Raw genomic sequence first — 24,585 nt, 5'->3', positions numbered from 1 at the left:
AAGAGAGACTAAATACAATTTATAACAAAATGGAACACCGATGGACAGCTGAATAACCGAGCAAATCTACTTTAACTTGAAGTGAGCAGAGTGTTTTACAAATCATCCCCTACACAGTGATTCCCAAACTGTGGGGCTGTCCCCCTAGGGGGAGGGGGCGCAACGTAACAAAAAGAAAACAAGAATCGAAAATATGAAAAATACATCTGTTGAAACCATAACAAACTACATTCTGATGCTAGAAAAATAAATATAGAGTTAGATAAATGTCGCTAAAAGTTAAGTAGGTATAATAAAACGTGCCTCTATGTTATATCATTACTTAAAAAGAACAAATTGGTATTAGGGGCTCCTTTCAAAAAAAAAGAAAAACGTTAGGGGGACACGATTACGTATTTGCGACCCAAGTTTTCATAACACAGTTTTAAAGGTTGAGAAATGCTGTCCCTTCAAACTAAAATCTACAAAGAGGAAACCCCCAATTGCCTTGGTGAAATGGATCCAAAGCTGACATATTGATTGAATTGGTAAATTCAGAGCTTTTAAAAAGTGAGTAGTCTGGATTTTTACACCATATGATTAAGTTACTGTCACAGAAACAAGGACTGCTGAAACTTATAAAATGTAGGTATAACAGTTAAAAACCTAAAGAGAATAATGATTGGGGTGTAAGCAAAATGTTCTGATCCACCAAAATAAGGTTTACTGAACAATGCACAAGATGGAAAAAGGAGGTACCAGATTAAAAAACATAGTGAAATCCTGACTAGTACCGTGTTAATATATTGGATACTCTGTGCCTGGTAAAGTATCCTAAAACATATCCCAGTAACACACGCACTCAACCCTCTGCTGAAGATGGCTCGTTGCACCGTTTAAAAACTCTGCGATAGAAAATTACCGTTAAAAACCCTTTTAAATCAGAAGGGAGGGTTTTCTCGGACCCCTATTAAACGCGTCCATTCCTTTCATTACTAGTTTAATAGGATCACGGGTATAAATATGAATACACTCGCAAGCAAACTTTTTAAAATCTAAAGACTTAAATAAAAACAGACAGCCTGATCTCAGAGCCCCCGTGTATTAAGATATAAATTCTTGGGTCCGTGTTCAGTCAATCTGTCTCCAGCCGGCTGTCCAAATGAGAATTTTTATAAAGCATAAATGTTTCGTTATCAGACTTTTAAAACAGGCGGCTCCGTACAAAAAATAACCGAGTACATAGTTCAGAATACTGACGTCTTATGTCCGAGCTATTACACACCCGGCCTGCTCTTTTAAACCAGGCCTGAATATTCTCAGAGGAGAGAACCTGTTTGAATTTCAGACGCCGAGACAAAACTTAACTGATTGTAAAGCCCGTTTCGGTAAGAGAAAAAAAAACTAATATTGCTTGCTTCAGTCCTATGAACATTAATCGTCGTACACGTAGATAGAGAGAGATAGAAATATAAAATGCTACAATTTATATACACACGAGCGCGCTCACGCTCCTACACATGCGCTGTGTGTAAATTAACATGCTGATAATTCCTGCACACTGTAAACAAATATTTTTAAAATGGAATTACCGGAGAATCAACTTGGAAAATATTAAGTATAAAATATAAGGATTCATCCCTCCGTTTTAAAACATGCTCGTTTAACACTTATAATATCCTGAACGGTTCTTACCGTTATATTGACTGTCGGTGCTCTGTGCAGATGGCCGGACACCGAAAAGTCCTGTATTTTTAAAAAAGGTCCTTCGTTATGCATAGATTTATTTTAGCAAATGTGTGGCCTCACTTTAAGTGTGTTTCAAACTGAACCTTATGTTAAAGTAATTATGTGTGAACATCTTTTGTGTCGGTATAAGGATTGATCAGTCCTAATAGCTACACCCCACAACCCCCTTAGCTTCAGGATGTCAGAGCTGATGACCGTGAACATCCGTGTATTGTTCGGGTTGAAAAGTCAACTTTGTAAGCATTCGAAATCTTTTAATATCACAAGGTGAGACCATTTTTACACTGCCCCCGAACGATCTGAGCCTTGCTGAGGTGCTTAAGACAATTTCACTTGGCAGGGATTTTTTAAATATATAACTCCGGGGGTAAAATTTATACGTCTCAAACGTTATTTAAAAGGATCCTGTTGCCTATTATTTTACAGATCTTATATCGATCTCGTTATCATTAAAAACTTTTACATTTCGTGGGGTTTAGCTCCTGATACGCATGCGCTGAGAACGCAGCGCCTGAGGCTCGTAGCCTTGGGGGTAGGGTCTAAACCACTCTGCTCGAAGGACGCATCCTGTGGGTCTGTCAGTTTCCTGGGGCTGTGCGGTCAGAAAGTTTGCCTGCTCTGCATGCACGCGCAACGGTCTGCTCCAACAGTAGACGGAGAGAACCGGGCAGCTTGTGTTTGGAAACTACAGGCAGCCTGCTCCGAGACAGACAGCCGGACAGCACCCTGCGGGGTGAAGTAAAGGCTTTTTCAGCTTAGAGACGGTCTGTGAGGTGAAGAAATCATTTACTTAGATAAAGGAATAGATATTTTAAATCATAGAGTTTCTTGCCCAAAGCACTAGAGACAGGAATGGACCCAAGAGGCTTGGATGGTAGGGGCCCTTCCTTAACATGTTGGGGTGCGTGTGCGTGTGTGTGTGTGTGTGTGTGTGTGGAGGCGATCTCTCCTTGGGCTACAGGCAGAGGCCTCCTGCTCCGAGACAGAGAGCCGGACAGCACCCGGCTGGGGTGAAGTAATGGCTTTTTCAGCTTAGAGAGCGTCTGTGAGTTGAAGAAAATCATTTTGACTTAAATAAAAGGTTAGAGATTTTAAATAATAGATACAGAGATTTTCTTACCCAAAGCACTAGAGTCAGGAATGGCTATAAGGCAGAATGGACAGGCTGAAACATGTGTGTGTTTGTCTCTCCTCGGGGAGAAATGATCAAGGACTGGCCTGGGGCTGGACTCAGAGTCAAAATGACTATGATGGCCATCCGGTGTGTGTGTGTGTGTGTGTGTGTGTGTGTGTGTGTGGGCGGTCTCTTCCTCTAGGGGCTGGGAATCGGAAGGGGGCGTCCTCAGGGTTAACCGACTGTGGGCAGGAAACTCTTAAGTCAGAAGACCTGCGACCACCAAGAGGTGCTGACGGCAGGGTCTGCTACAGACTTGCCTGAACTTGTCCTCGGGAGAGGTGGGGGCGGGTTCAAGGAGGGGGCCCCCATCCATCAAATAAAAATCTTGGCCATTTCCCGGGGTAAAAACAGGATGGGAGGTTTCAAGGAAGGGACAGATGTTTCCTGGGGTAAAAACAGGATGGGAGGGTTCAAGGAAGGGACAGGTGTTTCCTGGGGTAAAAACAGGATGGGAGGGTTCAAGGAAGGGACAGGTGTTTCCTGGTTTAAAAACAGGATGGGAGGGTTCAAGGAAGGACCGGACATCCGCCAAACGGATCTTGGCCGTTTCCAGGGGTAAAAAACAGGATGGGCGAAGGTCACGGAAGTGACGGACTTCCGGCCGGGAAAACCGGAAGGGGGCGGGAGTTTATGACGTCAATCCAAAAGGGGCGGGGCTTAACTCATCAATCATTTTTTGACATTTTGACAGAAGCCGCATGCATATAACTACTCCTGTGAAGTGTATAGTTCTGTCTGATTGTAACACAAAACAAACTCCATAGTAGCTCTTTAACCACACCATTACTAAAACTAAAATGAAACTAATATATGTAAAAATAAAATAGAAATGCCTTTGTGAAATAAAAACTAAATTAAAACTAAAAATACACAATGAAGGAAAACTAAAACTGAATTTCCAAGTTAGGCCAGAAAAAATAAAGAAATAAAAACTAATATAAAAAGCAAAACTATAATATAACCTTGCCTGGCACATTATGCTACCTGAAGTAGACATCACAAGATAAAGGGATGGGTATGGTCAGCATCAATACTCAGGTAGGCTGTGGCATTAAACTGATGCTCAATTGGTACTAAGGGGCCCAAAGTGTGCGAAAAAAATATCCCCTACACCAGGCATGCGCAACCTTTCCGCTATTGACGGCCGCACTACAGACTTTTTACTTTAATAACGGCCGCACTACAGACTTTTTACTTTAATAACGGCCGCCAGTAAGTCCAAGTAAACTTAATAATGTTTTATGATTTATGTAAAAATTTACAGATTACACATTAAAACAGAGTATGATATATCTGACAATATTCAATTTACTGGTCTACATATGTAAAAAAATGTCTACGAAACGTCATATAGGACAAAAAACCTTTACAGCAATTGTTTCAGGAAGTTTGGAAAACATCGCCATTAATGGCTTCCTTGCTCTTGCATGTTTGCAGACAGACTTGCAAAGTCAGGGGACTCGCTGGAGACCATTAGCCGTATTCCAGACTCTAGATTGCTGTCTACCAATCGGGTTCGGTACTTGCGGTGTTTGAGATTCTACACTTGCAGGAGTCTAGAGACCCCAGAGTCCAAATCGGCTTTCGGCGTCACCATACCGACCCGGCCGACAAAGATTCCGCGGCGTTGAGACCCCTTACTCGCTGGAGTCCAGAGACCCTACACCTGCACGGCCGCCATTACGTACACTTTAATATACACGTCCACGGCCGCCAAAGTCCTTGCCCACGGCCGCATGCGGCCGTACGGCCGCAGGTTGCGCACAGCTGCCCTACACCATTATACCAGCATGAACCACTGATATCATGGATCCATGCTTTCATGCAGTTGACTCCAAATACAGATCCTACCATCCAAATATCACAGCAGAAATTGAGACTCAACAGACCAGATAACATTTTTCTATTCTCCAATTTTGGTTAGCCCATGGAAACTGTAGCTTTGTGCTTCTTGTATAGCAATGTGTGATTCAAACACCTGAAGTCGGAATGTACTGGTCTGGCTCCCTGTTCTTTGCTGACAGGAGTGGCACCCAGTGTGGTCTCCTGCTGCTTTAGTCCTTCTACTTCAAGGTTTGAAGTGCTGTGCATTCACAGATGCTCTTCTGCACACTTCGGTTACAACATGTGGCTATTGAGTTACTGTTTCCTTTCTATCAGCTTAAACCAGTCTGGCCATTCTCCTTTGACCTCTGGAATCAACTAGGCATTTTCACCCAGAAAACTTTCTTTTACTAGATATTTTCCCATTTTTGGACCATTGTCTGTAAACCCTAGAGATGGTTGTGGGTGAAAATCCCAATAGATCAGCATTTTCTGAAATACTCAGACCAGCTCTTCTGGCACCAACAACCATGCCACATTCAAAGTCACTTAAATCACCTTTCCTCCCCATTCTGATGCTTGGTTTGAACTAAAGAAGGTCGTTTTGAAAATGTCTACATACATAAATTCATTGAGTTGCTGCCATGTGATTGGCGATACGATATTTGCGTTAACAAGCAGTTGAATAGGTGAACCTAATAAAGTGGCTGGTGAGTCTATATTGTACTGTATATATTTAAGAATCTATGCTGCACGTGTTAGTAACACTGTAAAAGAGAAGCTTTAAAGGCTTACTATAGTGTATGTATTAGTCACAAATTGCTCTGTAACGAAACAAAGCCTTTGTTAAGGTCTTGTTATGTAGATCTACATGAGTGATAGATTATATATACTGTATTTTATGCAATTGTTACTTTGTATGTATTGCTGTTATACAAAGTGGGCATTCCTCATTCTGCTAGGATTAAGTGGCACACCAGGCCTGTTAAGAAAGCAGATTTAACAGGGATGCAGGCATCCAGCTACACCTTCCCCCACTTACATTCCAAACTAAGTGACTGAACTCAAGTTTGTATCAGGATCTGGCAGTACTTCATCTGATAACACTTTACACTTCAGCACCTGAAAATCAGATGTTGAACTGGCATCTTTCCAGAGGCCCTTTTTCTAGACATCTTTAGCCAGAAGGTGCAAAATGGACTAAAGAGCTTTAAATCAATGAATAAGAACTCTGATGGACAGAAGAACTCACCTATAAGAAGATACTGATTTTGTAACTGGAATTGACCTTAATCTGATCAGGAGAAGTGATGTATTCCCTTAAAACACACTGCAGCATCTTAAAGATGCTGAGGAATGCTGCAGACACTGTCTGGCTCTCTCCGGTGGCTGCCTCAAAGTAACTCTGAGGGAACTACAACGATAGCTCTACTCTCCCTCTGCAAAATGATTTTCTGAAATCTCTCCCTGAATTAAAAGCTGATGAGTCATTCTCTGTTTAGGGAGCAGAAAACTAATAACCTCTTTTTCTCCATGGATTAGAAATTAACAATCTCCCTGATAGATAGATAGATAGATAGATAGATAGATAGATAGATAGATAGATAGATAGATAGATAGATAGATAGATAGATAGATAGATAGATAGATAGATAGATAGATAGATAGATAGATAGATAGATAGGCAGCCAAAGGAGAGGGTCAGACAAAAAAATCTTTCAACGCCCCCCATTGTAGTGACTGAAGGAATGAGACTGCAAATATGTGTAGCCAAAATAAGGTTCTAATGTTGCTCTCCATGGATGGATGAAAAGCTGTTTTGGAAATGCTTTGGAATCTCCATGGGTATGTTGACAGATGCTACAAGGGACAGGGTAGCCTGGCCAACCCGGCTCAGCATGTTGCTACTGCAGGTGTTATCAAATAACTGGAGTGAAAATGATAATGGTTGACCATGCTAGTTACCTTGCCATCCCGAAATCAGATACTTTTACTGTCAAGCATTTATCCACCAAGCAGTTTCTAGCAGCCTGTAATGTAAATGTTAAATAAAAGAAAAAGAGAAAGAAGACATGAATTAGAAACTAGATTCAATTTTATGGTGTTTCAGAATCTTGAGTGAATTAAAATAATTAAACTACTATATGTACTGTATCTACGTTTTGCATCACAAACATATTATGCTTTGGACAGCTGTGATCTCGACGGATGTGCATTGTAAAAGATCCAATTACTTGTTGTGTATTAAGTCAAATTTTTCCCATGACAAGTGAGATTTAGCAATATGTACAGTTGCAGCAGATAATAACATTCAAAAGTGTACATTCATGGGCTCCTTACCTTATAGACATTGTAGAACTTGGCAGATAAAATTTTAAATTGTATTTGATATGCTTAGCACTAGAATGCCAGAAGCCTACGAAAAAAGTTGTAATGCTGGGCCACCTTAAATTCCTTCGCACCTCCTCATTCACACCTTTGTTTTACAAATGTGTCAATCAGCACAACCAGCAGGCAGTCTGCTATCCCATCCCCCACCATCGCAGCTGAAATTCTCCCAGCTCAAGTCCCTTTATCTTGGAGTGAGGTGTCTGGAATTGTATAGGGTAAATAATAAATCGTTATTTGAAATATATATATTTCATGTGTGTTCCGTGTCTACCATGATCTGGGTAAAATGTAGGATGACAGGAAATGCAAGGCAAGAAATGTTGAACACATACCTAAAACAGAAACTTTTTTCATTTTATAGTAATAATAACAAAATGCTGACGTGAAGTATATAATATGTGAAGTTCAAATATCAAATAAACACTTTCACAAAAGGTAAAACAAAACAAGTGCGCTTTTATTCAAGAATATAACTAAAGAAAAAGAAATCATTCAATTTACATGTTGCTGTCAATGAGTAAAAACCCAAGCCCAAATATCAACCGACACAAAATTGATATGTGAGCTTGGCCGGTGCAAAGGTAAGAACTGCTGCTTTGTAATTAAAAGGTTGTGGGATCAAGCCTGGGTTTTTCCCATTTTGAGTAGTGAGCTGCTATTATTAGTACTATAATATAATAAAAACATACATTTGATTTGAGTCTGTAACACCCAGTGTAAATTTTTGCTACCTGCAAAAGATATTGCTGAAGGGATATAAGCAGACACACAAACGCTGTTGAATCATATCTTCTTGGTATCTTATTGTTGCTTGAATTTGTTTGTTATTCAGTTTTATCTATACTAATAAAAGGCAAAGCCCTCACTGACTCACTCACTGACTGACTGACTGACTCACTCATCACTAATTCTCCAACTTCCCGTGTAGGTGGAAGGCTGAAATTTGGCAGGCTCATTCCTTACAGCTTACTTACAAAAGTTAGGCAGGTTTCATTTCGAAATTCTATGCGTAATGGTCATAACTGGAACATATTTTTTGTCCATATACTCTAATGGAGGAGGCGGAGTCACGTATTGCGTCATTACGCCTCCTACGTAATCACGTGAACTGAAAACAAGGAAGAGATTTACAGCACGAGTCACACGCGGGAACGAAGGTAAATGACGTTAATTTTTGACTGTCTTTTAATACTGTGTAAGCATACATATTAACACATGCGCAATTAAACGTGTGCATTTACGGGGTGATTTCTCAGGCTTAAAAGCTCACCTTTTATCAAACGCGAGAACAAAGGTAACTGACGTTGTTCACTGTCTTTTAATACTGTGTAACCATACATATTAACACATGTCCAATTAAACGTGTGCATTTACGCGGTGATTTCTCAGGCTTAAAAGCTCGCCTTTTACTAAAAAGGTAAATGCAAAACTATTTTCAATCATTCTATGATCTGCTTCTCACAACTGAAGGCACCGTGGCTGATGGTAAATGACGTTAATTTTTGAGTGTCTTTTAATACTGTGTAAGCATACATATTAACACGTGCAAGTAAACGTGTGCATTTACGGGGTGATTTCTCAGGCTTAAAAGCTCGCCTTTTATGAAACGTGGGAACAAAGGTAAATCACGTTCTTCACTGTCTTTTAATACTGTGTAACCATACATATTAACACATGTGCAATTAAACGTGTGCATTTACCTGGTGATTTCTCAGGCTTAAAAGCTCGCCTTTTACTAAAAAGGTAAATGCAGAACTATTTTCAATCATTCTATGATCTGCTTCTCACAACTGAAGGCACCGTGGCTGATGTTACGTCACTTGCTGTCCGACCATAAGCTTTACCTGGTAGGTAGCCGGACACTCACTTCACTCCCTTTCGGGAATCGAACCTCTCAGGTTTTCTTTTGTTCTTAATTAAAATTTAAAACCAATACTTCACCGCTGCTAAGCCCCTCTAGTGCTGACGTCTGAGGTTCGATTACCGTAAGCAACTGCAGTGAGTGTGTAATTACATTCACGGCATTCGTAGTCTGATTCACAATCTGATTGTATGGGTGCTTACTTCCAGGTAACGCTTACACTTGGCCACCAAGTCAGCTCGAAGTGATCACTCGAGTAAAGGCAGCTTCACAAAAAAACTGATCCTTAACAAACTGTTATTAGTATATTTTCCCTCAATTTAAAAACGTTTTATTTTCTTCTTAATAAAAATTTAAAAGCGGTACTTCGCCGGTGCGAAGCGCGTGGATTTCACCGACTGACACATACAGACATATTCATGAGTGCAGGTACTTCGGAAAGAAAGCACCGCGTAAACCTAAACTTTAAATTAACTTCATAGACCTACAAAAGGTTGCCATTCATTTGAGGCAAGATTGCTTTTCTTCTGTACAACTATACGTTGCATTCTCAAAAGAGTGTGCTTGCACGGCTTCGGATATAGATATATATATATATGTATGTCTATATATAAATATGTAAGCTTATAAGTACTGCCTTACTTCTCTTTAAGAAAGGAAGATGTAATGATACTTGATTTAAACGATTCCATGTCTTCCTGGGTTTGCGTAGCTTATTGTCTAAAAAGGAGAAACCCTCATTTATAAAACTTTGCTGCAGATGACTTAGCTTATTGTCAATATCTTTACACGTTTTTTTAACACTTATTGACTGAAACGTGCTTTCACGAAAAAAGTTACGGCTTTGCTACAGGATACACCCTCCACAAGTTAAGCAAGTAAAAATAAAATATATATTTCTGTTTTATTTAAACCTTTTAAGTTCGTATGCATAGCTCCATTTGGCTGTTTAATTTTTTTTTCTTTCTTCAGTAATATTTAATCTCCTTAAAGAAAAAGAACATATCCATTTTACTTTTTTTCTATCTCTGTAGTAATATTTTAGTGTAAAACAATAACCAGTATTTAAAGTTTTTATGTTACTTTATACATTTATTTTACACAATGTTGAAAAATTAATAAAAAAGCTACATATTTTGGCAGCTGCTGCTTTCATTTTCAATAAAATGAAAAAAGCTCTCCAAGAGAAAACGTCAATAAAGAAGAAACAGTTTGCACTATCTAAAAATCAGAAACCCTCATTTATAAAAGTTTGCTGCAGATGACTTAACTGAAAATAAATGAATAGTTCCTATGTGTATAATACATATTTATCTATTTTACTTATGCCTTTATTCCACCAACTTACAACATCTGAGGTACAATTTGTTACATTACTTTTGTTTTTTGCACAACATGCAGGTGAAGTGACTTCCTCAGGGTCACACAGTGGTGTCAGTACCAGGATTTGAACTGACAAGCTCCGGGTTTGCTGAAATATTACTGAAGAAAGAAAAAAAACGAAAACGGGCAAATGGGGCTATGCATACAAATGTCCATCCGTCCATTATCCAACCTGCTTTTTCCTAAATACAGGAGCCACTAAGTACATATGTATATATACAGTATATATATATATATATATATATATATATATATATATATATATATATATATATATATATATATGTATATATATATATATATATATACAGTTTATATATATATGTATATATATATATATATACAGTTTATATATATATATATATATATATATGTATGTATATATATATATATATATATATATATATATATATATATATATATATATATATATATATATATATATATATATATATATATGTGAATGTATGTATGTATATATATATATATATATATATATGTATATATGTAGATATGTGTATATGTAGATATGTATATAAGTATATATGTTTATGTATATATATGTTTACATAACCTCTTTAACACACTACTTCTCCGCTGCGAAGCGCGGGTATTTTGCTAGTTCTTGAATAAAATCAGACTTGTTTTGTTATATCTTTGTGAAAGTGTTTATTTTATATTCCAGTAGCTACATGAATGCAAACACAGTGCACACACATATCCAAGCATGAAAACGCCATTATTTGAAAACACTATGTCATTTGAACACGAGTTGTCATTTGAACACCATCAGCATGGCACTGCCAGATCTAAACACTAGTGTGGAGAATTGCTCGTTTTGGCTGCAGGTGGAAGTTCCCGTCCCAGTTTATTTATGGTGCAGGGCAGAGTTTTGTTGCGGTGCAGCAGTCTATTAGCCGGTGAAAGCGACATGAAGAAGTTGGCTGTTATTATGGATCTGCCTTTGTCCAGAAACGGCTCCATAAGCTTTATGACCACAGTCTCTGAATATCTTTCTCTGGGATCTTTTCCTAAATAAGGAGTGGCATTGCACATGTACTTTGTCTCTAAATCTGCCACAATCCAAAACTTTATGCCATATTTGTCAGGATTGATTGAGATGACCTTGGTTGAAAATAGTGGTCCATCAACAGTAATATGTTAACCCAGGTTGTAACTCAAAACACAGTTCACAACAAAACTTTGGCAGATGTCCGAGATGGCAGCAAATCTGCTGTTTTTCACACATTCTGAATGGGTGTCTTTGTTGTCAATGCGCAAATGCTGCACAATAGTCTGATATCGTCCATGGGTCATCATATCTTTGATAGCCAGTAAAATAAATATTTCTGATCAGCCATCATCCACAGCACCAACTGTGGCCATTGCTGCTCTTGTGAAAAGAATAGAGATAAATACCATCAACTCAAAGAGGGAGAGGCAAGTTTGTTGTACCACGAGAACGTGACTAAGAGAATAAAACTGAATTACAACTTATTTCATAGACTTCAGGGATTCCAGTGTTAAAAAACTGAAAGTTAATTTAAACATGTGGAAAGAGTGATTACAAATGAAAATAACCAAACTGGAAGTGTGACACAGCATACCATCTATTACCATGTTAAGTCTGGATGGAGCGCTAGCTCATCACTTATCACAAATCCATATGCTACAAGTTTACAATCATTAAATTACTTAACATGTTTCTGAAAAATGGGAGGAAAATAGAAAGGAATAATGTGCAAATTGCATACTAACACCAGCCAGACACGCAACTCAAACCCAAGATAAGAGATTCATCAGGCAACACTAATCATTGTGCTGCCAACACCAGAAACTGTAAACATTTAAAACATACTTAACCTAAAATTAATCATTTTTCTATATGCATAGCTTTGAAGATACCATTAGTAAAGTTTCATATATAGTGTATTAATTATGTGCTGTTATAAATAATGCCTGTTAGGAAAAATTGACCATTACAGATATCTTCAAATATAAGAGTATATAAAGCAAACTTGCCTTTTTGGATAAATTGGCAAGTAATGCGCATTTACAGATAAATAATACACATAAATTACGCCGTACTCTAATGTAAAAATACGAACATGTTGCACTCCATTCTACTGCATGTTAGTTTAATGTCATCAGACCTTATATAAATCACAATTTAACATCTGGAAAATATTCACTGTTTTGGATAAAAATTTTGAATCATGATCATTCATGCACTTTTTTTTGTTTTTGAAAATTTGAAAATTTCTCAAATATAGCAGGTGCCATTGACTATATTCATAATATTTTAATATGCATGTTCATAATCAAAAGAATTCCATAAAAATATTCAAGGTAATTACTTCCTTATAAAAACAGCTAATCAGATGACCGTCATTATGAGTCAGACAAGATTTAGTGTTACTGTAATTTCAATAGACAAAAAATAATCTTGAATCTAGCAAAGAGATACAAAAAGAATCCCCAATTCTAGGTCTAAATAGAGACTTATCCAGACCAAAAATAGGGGAGTGATTAGTTTCTAATGGAAAGAGACCATCTGACAGTCAAATGTCTGTGTGCATGGAGGCAGATTGGGTTGGAGAGAAATGTCTGATTTATCTTTATATTGTATATGTGTGACTAATCACAGTAAATCTTGTGGCTAATATTGACATTCATGAACAAAATGATAATACCTATGTTTTTCTGTAATATTTATACCATCACTTGGTCATATTCACTATTTCATTGACTATTTTGGGACCAAATTTGTTTTTGTCCTCATCTACCAAGCTCATCCGGTCATGACTATCGATGGTGTTGGGTTCAAGAGGCTCCCAGAATGTAATGGGAGCATGGAACCAACCCACGCCGTCACACATGCTCAAAACATTCAGTCCTCCTACTTTCTGACTGTTGAATATACTGTGAATGGAATCAGTAGAGTATGGTGTACAGTAGTGTACTCACAGGTGTAGTGTACTCAGTGGGAATGGAAATACAAGTGTGCTTTTATTCAAGAATATAACCAAAAGAAATTGTTCAATTTACATGTTGCTGTCAATGAGTAAAAACCCAAGCCCAAATATAAACCAACAAAACTGAGATCAAGAGAAAGCGATGGATGCAAAAGTGGAAGTGGATGGACAGAGTAAAAGAAGACCTTAAAGAAAGGGGTCTGACTGATCAAGCACATCAACTCTCACATAGAAGAGGGAAAACAAGAATAGGAAGATGAACAGGAAGAAGAAGAAGAAGTGTACTCACTAGGTCTCTGTGTATAAAAGTCTTGCTCTCTAGGAAGGCCATTCCATCGCAGACATCAGCACATATCTCAACCAACTGATTACTTTGTAAATCTTTTCCATGATCATGTAAATAGTTAAGCAAACAACCACTGCTCATGTATTCAGTCACAATGTAAATTGGGAACTCTTTAGTACAAACTCCATAAAGGGTAACCAGCTTTGGATGTCGTAGTTTCCTAAAAAAAGAAAACAAAAACATTGCAAAATTTTAGCATTGACCAAAGATTCACCTGCGTTTTTACACTTTCATTTTATCAAAAAGTATATATTTCCTTTTTCAAGAGTTAACATTTGAGCACAGTTTCACAGAAAATATTTTAATTGTTATCATTATAAAGTTCAAAAGCAATAGCAAAAGCCATTGACTATGACTGAATCTTAAAAATGTGTAATTAAGTTATTTCATAAGTGTTCATTGAATTGGCTCTGTATCAAACATGCACAATCCAGAAATTGTGATAAACAGAGTATTGAGTTCTAAGTTGTTATTCACTTTATTTTAAACAAGCAATTTTCCAAAGAAAGAATAATAATGATGGCTATTTTCAATTATTTATGAATTTTACAGATGTTTTCATTCAAACAAACTTACAGATCTCAAGTTCAAAAAGTTCTAAAGATCTAGTTATAGTTGAAGTGGACCATTGGCAAGCTACGTAACTTTCTCTGGTAACAAAAATTAACCAACTAGTGGGGACAGAACCAATATCTTGTAATTTACAAATGTTACACCTAAGATGCCTAAATGTACATAAATATTTACAACAAACCACTTTAAGGGGTTTAATGTAAAGCTACGTATCTGTATCTTTACAGACCTATATGAAATGCCTTGGGTCTTTACAAACTCATAAATCTGACACTGCACTTCTAATCAAAAATATTTCAGGTAACTACTGTTACATGAAGGATGTTTTCTCTGCTTTCCATTTAATATTTCTTCCAAGCTTTGACATCTTTGTAAGCACCTCCAGAACAGTAGAGGGCATATTCTTATATAGTATTATTATTTTGTTTTACTTTCATCATTGGGTGAGAAATCCCTGCATGAAGGTATTAAGTGAGGAGTCTCCAACCAGTGGCGGGTGTGCTGTGGGCAAATCATAAGAGGCATAGATCCCTTGACTGTAGCCCTGGCCACAAATCTGAGTTTTCTGAGAATAGAGAGGAGACAAGGGAAGAGGTACTATTTGCCTGCTAGAAATAATCTTTCTGATCTTGTCATACCTTTGGGACCTGTTCCATTTGAACATTAGTAGTTGTTTATTCTTCTTCTATTGTGAAAATTTTGCAGCTTTAGTTGAACCTCCAGTACGAAGATTTCTAGGTTGCTTTATCAAATTCAAAAATATTCCCCAGTAATAAAAAATAGAATTGTCGTTGACTTTCATTCTGAATCAATATGCCCATTATACCCATAATCTTTTAAACTTACAATTTATGCAGAACATACCAAATATTGCTATCCAAAACAGTGAAAAAAAAATTAACTTTTGTGTTTTTACCTCTGACAGTTTCACCACGGTTGGCCAGTTGCCCCTAGTCTTGGGGGTATGGAAGCATACTTTACAGTGCCAACATACTTTAGTCACCTTTAATAGTATACAACAGGGACCAAGATCTTATTTTAAGCCCAGTAAGCACATACTATACATTAGAAAAACAAACAAGCATTTTCCAGACACAAGAATGTTCTAGACATTGTTTGTATTCATGGAAATCCTGGAGTACAGATTTCTAAAGCCACAGCCACAGATTGACTAATTTTATGAAGCCTTCAATAACTTCTCTTTCTCTTGACTAAACATTTTCTGTGCCAATGAGGAACTCCTTAATCCTTTTTAAAATCAAATTATGTTTTAATTTTCACCACCTGCTTGTGCTTTGTAATTTCTACAGTAGCAATAATTATTTACAATGTGTATTGAAAAGGAAGAGACACAAGGATATTATTGAACTTATTGTACCTTCAACAGAGGAAATGCAACTTGTTACAGAAGTAAGCAATTGAAAATGCAGAAGTTAAAAGACCTAAACTGGAAACTGCATTTATAACTGTTTTAATAAATGTATTACATTAAAATATGTTCCATTAGGCAGAACACAGCATGACTTTAATGTTAGAAAAAATAAAAAGTGAAAGATGTATGTACAGTATGTATATGATGCACATCTATGTACAGTGTATATATATATATATATATATATATATATATATATATTCACGGCATTCGAAGTCTGTGTCACAATCTGATTGTATGGGTGGTTACCTACCAGGTAACGCTTGTGGTTGGCCAGCAATCTGCTAACATCCGCCACGGTGCCCTCAGTTTGTGAGGAGCAGATATATAATGTTTATATATAGATACAGTATAGACATGTAGAAGATGTACATCTTCTTTCAATTATGTAATTATGTGGTTTAACATATCAAGTCTAATATTCATAAGAAAGTACTAAAATTAAATCAATCTAGCCTCAGGTCAAAAACAGAACTTTACTTTGTCATTATAAATAAGCCAACATAATGAATACATGAGTGAAACAGTAAATACTGCTCATAATTCTGTACTTTATAGAATAACATTTTAGAAGCAAACTCTATGCATCATTCATATTTAAGTTTGATAGAGTGAGATGGGCATTGTTGGCTGATTTTTATTCTAAAGATGACCTTTTCTTAGATTGGCAATGTGGCATAGTGGTTAAGGTTTTGGGCTTTAAACCCTCAGGTTGTGAGTTTGAATCACACTGTTGACACTGTCATTTCACCTGCCTGTGCTCCAACTGAAAAAACAAATGAAATGTAATTGTATCTCAAAATGTTATAAGTCACCTTGGATAAAGGAGTCAACAAATAAGTAAATGTTTTTTTATGTTGTAACAATGACATTAACCCATTTCCTGGTTATCCGTTACCCTTCTGCTACTTTGTGCTCCCTCAAAACCTATGGGTTTTACCTTGAGGGTCTTACTATCATATTGCACACCTGTGCATATCCTTAGTCATCCCGCTGCTGGCATCATTTGTTGTGTGGTGGTCTACATGTTGCACTCACATGAGGCAAATCTGTCATAAAGTGGAATATCTATGGAAAACCTTGGTTAAAATCCATTGGTTGATATTACAGTTCGCCAGTTTGTCCTTGGCCTTATTTTTAAACTTTGGTCTCCTCATCCTTTCTGCTTTTCCTTTTTTGAAAACATTTATATCTTGCATTTTAAAATTTTATTGAACTCTTACTCAGTCCTGATCAATAGCATTCTGCGTAGTGTTTTAGCCACAGTTTGATCTGATATTGTTGCTTTATACACTCGTTTCTTTGTCAACTGATTTTGATGATTGTTCATTTAGTTGCCTTTCTTCCATTTTAGTATTTTCTAAGCAGCTTGCTGTGCTACCCATCTAAGACGGGATGGAATCTAAGTAAACAAAGGAGACCTCAACATTAATGATTGCAGTGCACTATGCAATGCATATGTCTCTGTTATATGTCCTTTGGTTTGGAATTCATAAAAGCAGTAGTAATGTTTGTGATGCACCATCTATTGGAATGACAAATGCAATGCCTTTTATTACTAAAATGTTTGTGGTGCATCATCTTTTGGAATGACAGAGACATAGCAATTACACAGACATACAGACAGACACTTATCCTTTTGTTAGGGTTGATGCATCCCAATAAGTGTAACTGCAATACAAAATTTTATCATATCAAAAAACTTCTGAAATACAGTACTTAGGGTAGGATTGTAGTGCAAATGCTGGTGATGTGGATCAAAGCATACCTTTTTACGAGATAATACATATCAGGATCAATGTGATACAGTAACATTTGAACAGCCTCATTTTGCCCTACAAAGGCTCTAGCAAATCATGCTGCCAAAAACTTCCCTCTTTCCCTCTGGAAAATCTTCTCATAAAGTATAAACACAAGCTGATTAACTAAGAAAGATAAATAATTTATAGGTTTACATATACTCATGCAAATGCAAAACCAGATAGCCAAATACAATAACACACAGCAAACCTTACATTCAGATAATGGGGATGGGGAAAAATACACCTTTATATATGCAGTGTACATAGACATAGTGGGAAGTAGTGACATTTAAGGTAATGGACAGCTCATAGTTTAATGGTTTCCAGTAACTCTTCCACATTAAAGACTATATTGGGTCTCATTCATGAAACATGAGCAGAACAAAATTGTTCATAATGCATTCATTGAGGGAAAATGCAGAAATAAAATACTGTAGAAATATGCATATTATAAATTACAAGATATCACATCCTTCAACGGAATCTCTGTCAAATTAGATACTAGTCTAAAAATTACTCACAACACAGAGGTCTTGTTTTGTTTCTCAGTAAACACATCACACAGGTCTGTACCTAACCGAGTGTAATTTTCTATAAAAGAGCATCATAATCCTGTGTATCACTCTCATTATGACTAGGGCCGTTTTTCTGGTGTAAGGCTCAGGACAGTAGGACAGTAGGGCAGTAGGCTGCCAAGGAGTTGCTGTGCTTGAGCCGGCAGGAGGCTACATGGAGTTGTATGAGGAGAATGAGTTGATAGAAGAGGGCCAGAGCCAAACAGTGCCAGAGCCCCTTCTTGCCATGTCCTAAAAAGTCTACAAGTGAGATTTCTGGCAAAATTAAATCCTATGGGGTACCCCCTTGATTTAGAGACCAAGGGCTGCTAGGATAGGTGAAAGAGCCTGAAGTGACCACTCTCATTAGCTGTACAGTATTAGGTGAGGGGGCTAAGGAACCAGGACAGGTGGAAGTTTGTTACGGAGCTGCACAGGGAAAAAAAACATTAGAATAGTCTTTATATAATATACAGTTTAGTGCAGGGACAGTGCTAGGACGCACAGGTAAGAATAAGGGTAGGTATAGTTTTTTTATACAGCAGACAATTTAGTACAGGTTAGCATAGGGGTTATGGTGTATGTGAGGAAACTCTAACCATGTGACAGTTGTGTAAATTTTGCAGTGTGTAAATGTATGTAGATTTGAATATATACACTGTATATATGTGTGTGTGTGTGAGTGCGTGTGTGTGCGTGTGTGTGCATGCGTGTGAGTGTGTGTGTTTAGGCACAGGTAGAATATTGCTTTGTGTAATTAAGTGTTAGTGTAAACATGTAAATTAGGTGTAAATAGTTGGTGTGGGATTCTGGTTAACATCAATAAAGTAAAATCACTTAAGTGAAGTGTAGATACACACATATATGCACACACACACACATATATTTAAGTGCCCCATCCCTGAAAAAGCAGTGACTGAGTGACTGACTATATGCTACAGGTGAGTTTGTATGACCTCTGTTATCCTTCAGTGGTAATAAAATAAGCCACAGGATTGGACACAATTGTGATTGCAAATGAGCTCCGGATCCCAAGTAGTGGGTAACAAGAGATGTAGTAAAGTACCTAAGCACATAAAAAGTGTGAGTGGGATCTTGTTATCAAGCGCCTTTTTCACAGTGGCACATTAAGTGGCACTTTACGACAAGACAGTTGTCAATATTAGAAGGAATACAAACTAGAGATGTGAGAGGTGAAGTAGTTCAAATAAGACAGTATAAATTATAAAAATTATACATATAAAAGAGAAAGGTGACAATTGGTAGCAATCAAGTTCATGGAGGTAAAGCAGACAAAACTAATTTTAGTAGCTGGAGTGCAGTTAGGAGAGTTGAGTGTGGGCTGGCTGCAAGCAGTCAGTACATGGAAGATCAGAGAAATATGAGATAACAGAGAATGCAAGGATTTGATAAAAAGAAAAATTTACAGATAAAAATAAAAACGTGTTATTAGGAAACGTAACTAAAATAAAACAATTAGAAGAAGTGAGAGAAGAGTGACTATATGAGAAGTACTTTAAGTAGAATTTGGAGCTTAAAAACACAAGGTAAGTGTTGAAAGGGTTAACATGATCCAACATTGAGCAATATTTACAGTTTGCTGATCAAAATGGCCTTGAGCGAGGAGTAGGAAGAAAGCACTAAAAGAAAATGAGGTGATATAAATTTTTTTTGACTATGTACATTATATGTGTAATTTTGTGTATGTGTATATATTTATGTATATGTGGAAAGAATTCAATGAAATGGGACAAAAATAAATATATACTGTATTTAGTTTTAAAAGTACTTGGTGCACACTGACGTCTTTGAGTGTATGAATTACTTGTTCTGTGTATCCTTGTTTGTGTATGTCTCTGTGCTGAACTTATTCTTTGTATGTGTGCGCGTCTCTCCCACATACAGCTATGACCTTAGCGTGAAGACACTTCTAAATCCCTTATCGTCTCTGTGGCACTGTGTTAGGTGAAAATCAGTCATTGTCCAACCCACTAAATCCTAACACTGGGTCACGGGGGTCTGCTGGAGCCAATCCCAACCAACACAGGGCGCAAGGCAGGAACAAACCCCAGGGTGCCAGCCCACAGCAGTAGGTGAAAATACTTTGTTGAAATGTATTTGTGTACGAGCTTGAAGAAAAAAGAAAATAAAACATGGAGACCTCTAGGTAATGTAGTTCAATTGTAACGAAGAGTGACTGTTCATAGGCAGAACTGAGTCTTGAGAAAAGTCAGGGGGCAGTATTTTGAAGGCTTAAAGACTTCGAGCATGTGGTTTTTGAATGAATGGAAAGATCTTATAGATAGATAGATAGATACTTTATTATGCAGGTGATTGAAGATATGCTGATTGGGAAAATACTTTTCTGTGTGACCGTAAAACGAAAAATGATAAAACGCGTTAAAAAAATGCTTAGTGTGTTCGAAAGTGTATTTATTCAAGCAACTGCTGAAAATGTATTGCACACAAAAATTTTTAAATGTTTGATATAAATTTCCAGAATGACTTTGAGTATGTCATACAGTATGTTAAAGAGATTCCTGTGAGTGTATTGAAACAAGTTTAAGTGTATTTGAGAAAGTTTGTGTCAAAACAATATGTGAAGATATGTGGTGTTGTTTGAAAAGATGAAGTATCCATCCATTTCCCAACCCGCTGAATCCGAACACAGGGTCACGGGGGTCTGCTGGAGCCAATCCCAGCCAACACAGGGCACAAGGCAGGGACCAATCCCGGGCAGGGTGCCAACCCACCGCAGGACACACACAAACACACCCACACACCATGCATACACTAGGGCCAATTTAGAATCTCCAATCCACCTAACCAGCACGTCTTTGGACTGTGGGAGGAAACCAGAGCGCCCGGAGGAAACCCACGCAGACACGGGGAGAACATGCAAACTCCACGCAGGGAGGACACGGGAAGCGAACCTGGATCCCCAGGTCTCCCAACTGTGAGGCAGCAGCGCTACCCACTGCGCCACCGTGCCGCCCAAAGATGAAGTAATTGATTAAAATGTGTTTAAGATTGTAAACATGTTTATGTTTTTTTGAACTGAAAGAGCTCTTAATTGTAACTGAAAAAATATGTGAGTAGGTGGTGTAAATGGTCTCCAGATCAGGCATGATACTGTATATACACCCCTTTTCTTTTGAGTTCTGGCTAGGCTCAAATGGAGGGAAGATCTTTAATAATTGTAAAAGTAAACTTAATGTAAAAGGAGACATACTCTTTATAACACTAAGGAAGCTGAAGATAAGAACTGGCTTCCAGTAAAGGTAGTTTTCCATACTAAGATATGCTGTACAAAAAAGGGGTTAACTAACAAGGTATACTGTACTTTTTCTACAAAGTCAACACTCTGGAAGAGATGCAAGAAACATGGAAGATATCAGCAGAAGAGTGTGCAAGATGAACTAGTTTTGGCAGGAGGTTATGGGTAAAACAAATCAATGTTATTAAATACAAATAAATTTCCAAAATCTTCTTAAAGTTCTGTAAAATTTAACTGTCAGAGAACCAGATTCTCCAATCTCAATATAGGTGGGAAAGCGCTGACTTCCTTGAGGGCATTTTAAATATAAATAGATTTTGAATTACAAAGCATTTGATATACAGTATGTGGTAAATTGATTTCTTTCCCCATCCCCTTCTTGTGTTATAAGTAATTTATATATATTTTAAATGTGAAATAGAATAGAATGCCAATGTTTGCATGACTACAAAGCCGATGAAAGGTTCACTTTTATAATTTGATGCTTAAATGAAACATTCCAGACATTTTAAGATTCTAAAGCCTAAGGTAGAAATGTACAGTATATGGCAATTTAATTAGTAAAATTATAATAATAATTAGGATATATGTAAAGAATCTTTTAGCTTTTAGATGGCAGGTTAAGTGATGTTAATAGATGAATTTCAAGATAATTCTGAATTCCAAGTGACCTTTGAAATAATTTAAGGGATTTTATGTGGATAAATATTTTATATAAATTACCTAGTTTGCCTTAGACATAATCAAATGTAAGAGAGAATTTAAATATATGTATCAATGCTTTCTTATGTATCAATGCTTTTTAATCAAGTTAAAATAAAATGTGTTGCATTAGCTTCTAAGGCCACTTGCCCTTACTTCCAGCAGCTTGGCCCCCGTTTTATTTGCCTGCTTATTCGGACACAAAAAAGGGGTGATGACAAGCCAAGGATAGTATGTACATTAGAAAACTAAGCACCATTGCCTCAGAGATGCAGCTAGTTAATACCTTAGTCCTGAGAGATGCCAGTGCATCAAGAGGCTCTTGTTTTAGTGTCCCAGTATCTTATGTGTGGGTCCTCCAGATTCCGATTTAAAATGTAGGGACTGATCGATAAATAAGTCTCAGGCACCTGCACAGGGAAAGGTGTAATGTTGGCAAGTTTTGGTCAGACAATAGACAGTAGATGATGGACATTAGTAGGCTTGAATATTAGGTAATGGTAGGAAGAACTAGAAGGAAAGTATTTTGCATAGATGGTAAGAAATGTAATATAATCCAATGCAATTCCTAGTTTAGGCACTTGCACCTTGGTCAAGTCTCTTTGTTACAATGCTGTGTACTAAAGATTTATTCTGTATTCCTATCTGGACTCCAAGACTAACTTTTTTAAGTGAGAGAAGTTTTCTCCAAGACAAAAGCAATAAGAACATAATTACTTAAAGATTTTGTAATTGAAACCTACATCATTATTTTCGCCTCCTCTATGAAGTCATCTTCAGACATGTTACCTTCTTTAATGACTTTAATTGCAACTTCATACTGGTCCTTCCATAGGCCCAGGTGCACTACTCCAAACTGCCCACTGCCAAGTTCCTTCAGAAGAGAAATTTCTTTTTTTTTCAGTTCCCAATTACCTACAATCAGAAAAATGGAAAAATACAAAAATGTGGTAATTACTTATACCCAACTGAAAAGCATTTATAGACACTACTGCTTTATACCTCTGCTTTATGCAGATGCTAAACTCCTGTAAACAATAACACACTGAAACATCTGACACAAATTATTAGAAGTAGATTAGAAACAAAATACTATATAATAATGCAATGCATGCAAGCTCAGAGTAGGAACTAAATGAGATATTAGCAATTGTCTTTTGTTGAAGTGCATAGAAAACAAATCTATTTTTTTCCCTTTAACTTTGAACCTTTAAGAAAATATTGTGGTTTAACACTCCTCATTAGTTTTTTGCTCTACCTATTCATAAACATACTATATATAAAGCATATTTGATGTTTAAAAGTGATTTAAGAAATGCTAGGAAATTAAACAGACATTTAACTATTACCATAAGCAGAAAATGGTACCATCTTCTCCTTTTTAATGGCTGAATGTCGGAGTCTAGTAATCATTCCTGTAAGAAAAAGTACATTTATTTTAATCATTTCTCATGCATGCACATCAGAGGATCATCTTCTGGGCTTATCGGAGGTAAGCAATATTACTCTAGGGTGAGACAAGACATTGTAGCTGTTTTGTTTTTTTTCACCTGCAAAGGCGAAAAGAATGACCAGTGAGGGCAAATAACTGAGCCCATCCCGGCCAAAGTCCTACAAATGACTTGATGCTCCAAACAGAGACATCTCCATATGGACCCGAACTGAAACCAGAACAGAACTCCCGAAAAGACCCGCTCTGGGTGGTAGGTTCCACTATGATCTATTTGAATTTTTCAGATCTTCTGTTTTCTCCAGATATTTCATAGATGTTTTAGACTGATAAATATAATTCAAAAATTCTAAATACATTTATTATACAAAGACTATAAATTCTGAGTCTGTGGATCCTCTGATGGTTGCTGAATGAAACCAGGACATATGAATATTGTCCACTAAAGTATGGTTTGGACTATTGATGTCATAGTATAAGTAGAAACACATGTGTGTGAAACATACTTGTATCAGGCAGTGTGCTACAGTGGCTAAGGCACTGGATTCCATTAGGCATGCTAACTTACCAGTTCACTTTCACCATGTAATCCTGAGCATGTCCTTTAAAGTGCATGTGCACTGTAAAAAATCTTTAAATGGCTGCAATGTATACTGATCTTATTAGGTTTATTTGGATATACTGTAGGTGCTAGTTCATATATATGATAACAATGTAATATAAAATCTGATTGATCAACAGTGCATTAAATATCATTTTAAGATTTCAGTCTATTCATAAAGTAAAAAGTAATAATGTCCATTTAGACATGCAGATAATATATGAAATGAAAACTAATAAATACAAAAAATAGGAAATTAAAAAAATTAATAAATAACATAACACAGTAACTAATGTACTGTCACTGGTGCCTGACTTGTTATGCGGTAACTCAGCTTTCATCCATCTTAAACCCACTCATCCAGGGCAGAACTGCAGGGCAGATCTGCTTTCTTTACAATCCTAATAAAGTCATAAAAATGGGTGGTTGAGGGTACAACAGCTGGAAAGGGGGTCATGGAGAGTAAGTGTTGGGCCGTCTGTCTCAAAAGTTAATTTTTCAATTTTGGC

At 36.9% G+C, this 24,585-nt stretch overlaps 1 protein-coding gene across 1 annotated transcript in view; it reads right to left on the bottom strand.

The window, feature by feature from the left end:
- The window catches only part of LOC114650274 (cytoplasmic tyrosine-protein kinase BMX-like), a 163,186-nt gene that overhangs the window by 40,959 nt on the left and 97,642 nt on the right, over positions 1 to 24,585 (bottom strand). The window contains exons 12-15 of the mRNA XM_028799805.2: positions 23,375 to 23,440; positions 22,769 to 22,940; positions 13,629 to 13,845; positions 6,695 to 6,759 (exon numbers count right to left, since the gene is read on the bottom strand). Of these exons, the coding sequence (XP_028655638.2) occupies positions 6,695 to 6,759; positions 13,629 to 13,845; positions 22,769 to 22,940; positions 23,375 to 23,440 (520 nt within the window). The remainder of the gene's footprint in view (positions 1 to 6,694; positions 6,760 to 13,628; positions 13,846 to 22,768; positions 22,941 to 23,374; positions 23,441 to 24,585) is intronic.

The sequence above is a fragment of the Erpetoichthys calabaricus genome, chromosome 4 (genome assembly GCF_900747795.2).
Source record: "Erpetoichthys calabaricus chromosome 4, fErpCal1.3, whole genome shotgun sequence".
In the NCBI taxonomy this organism is placed as follows: domain Eukaryota; kingdom Metazoa; phylum Chordata; class Cladistia; order Polypteriformes; family Polypteridae; genus Erpetoichthys; species Erpetoichthys calabaricus.
Note: the sequence above shows the minus strand (reverse complement) of the source record. Positions and strands in the feature narration are given on the sequence as shown.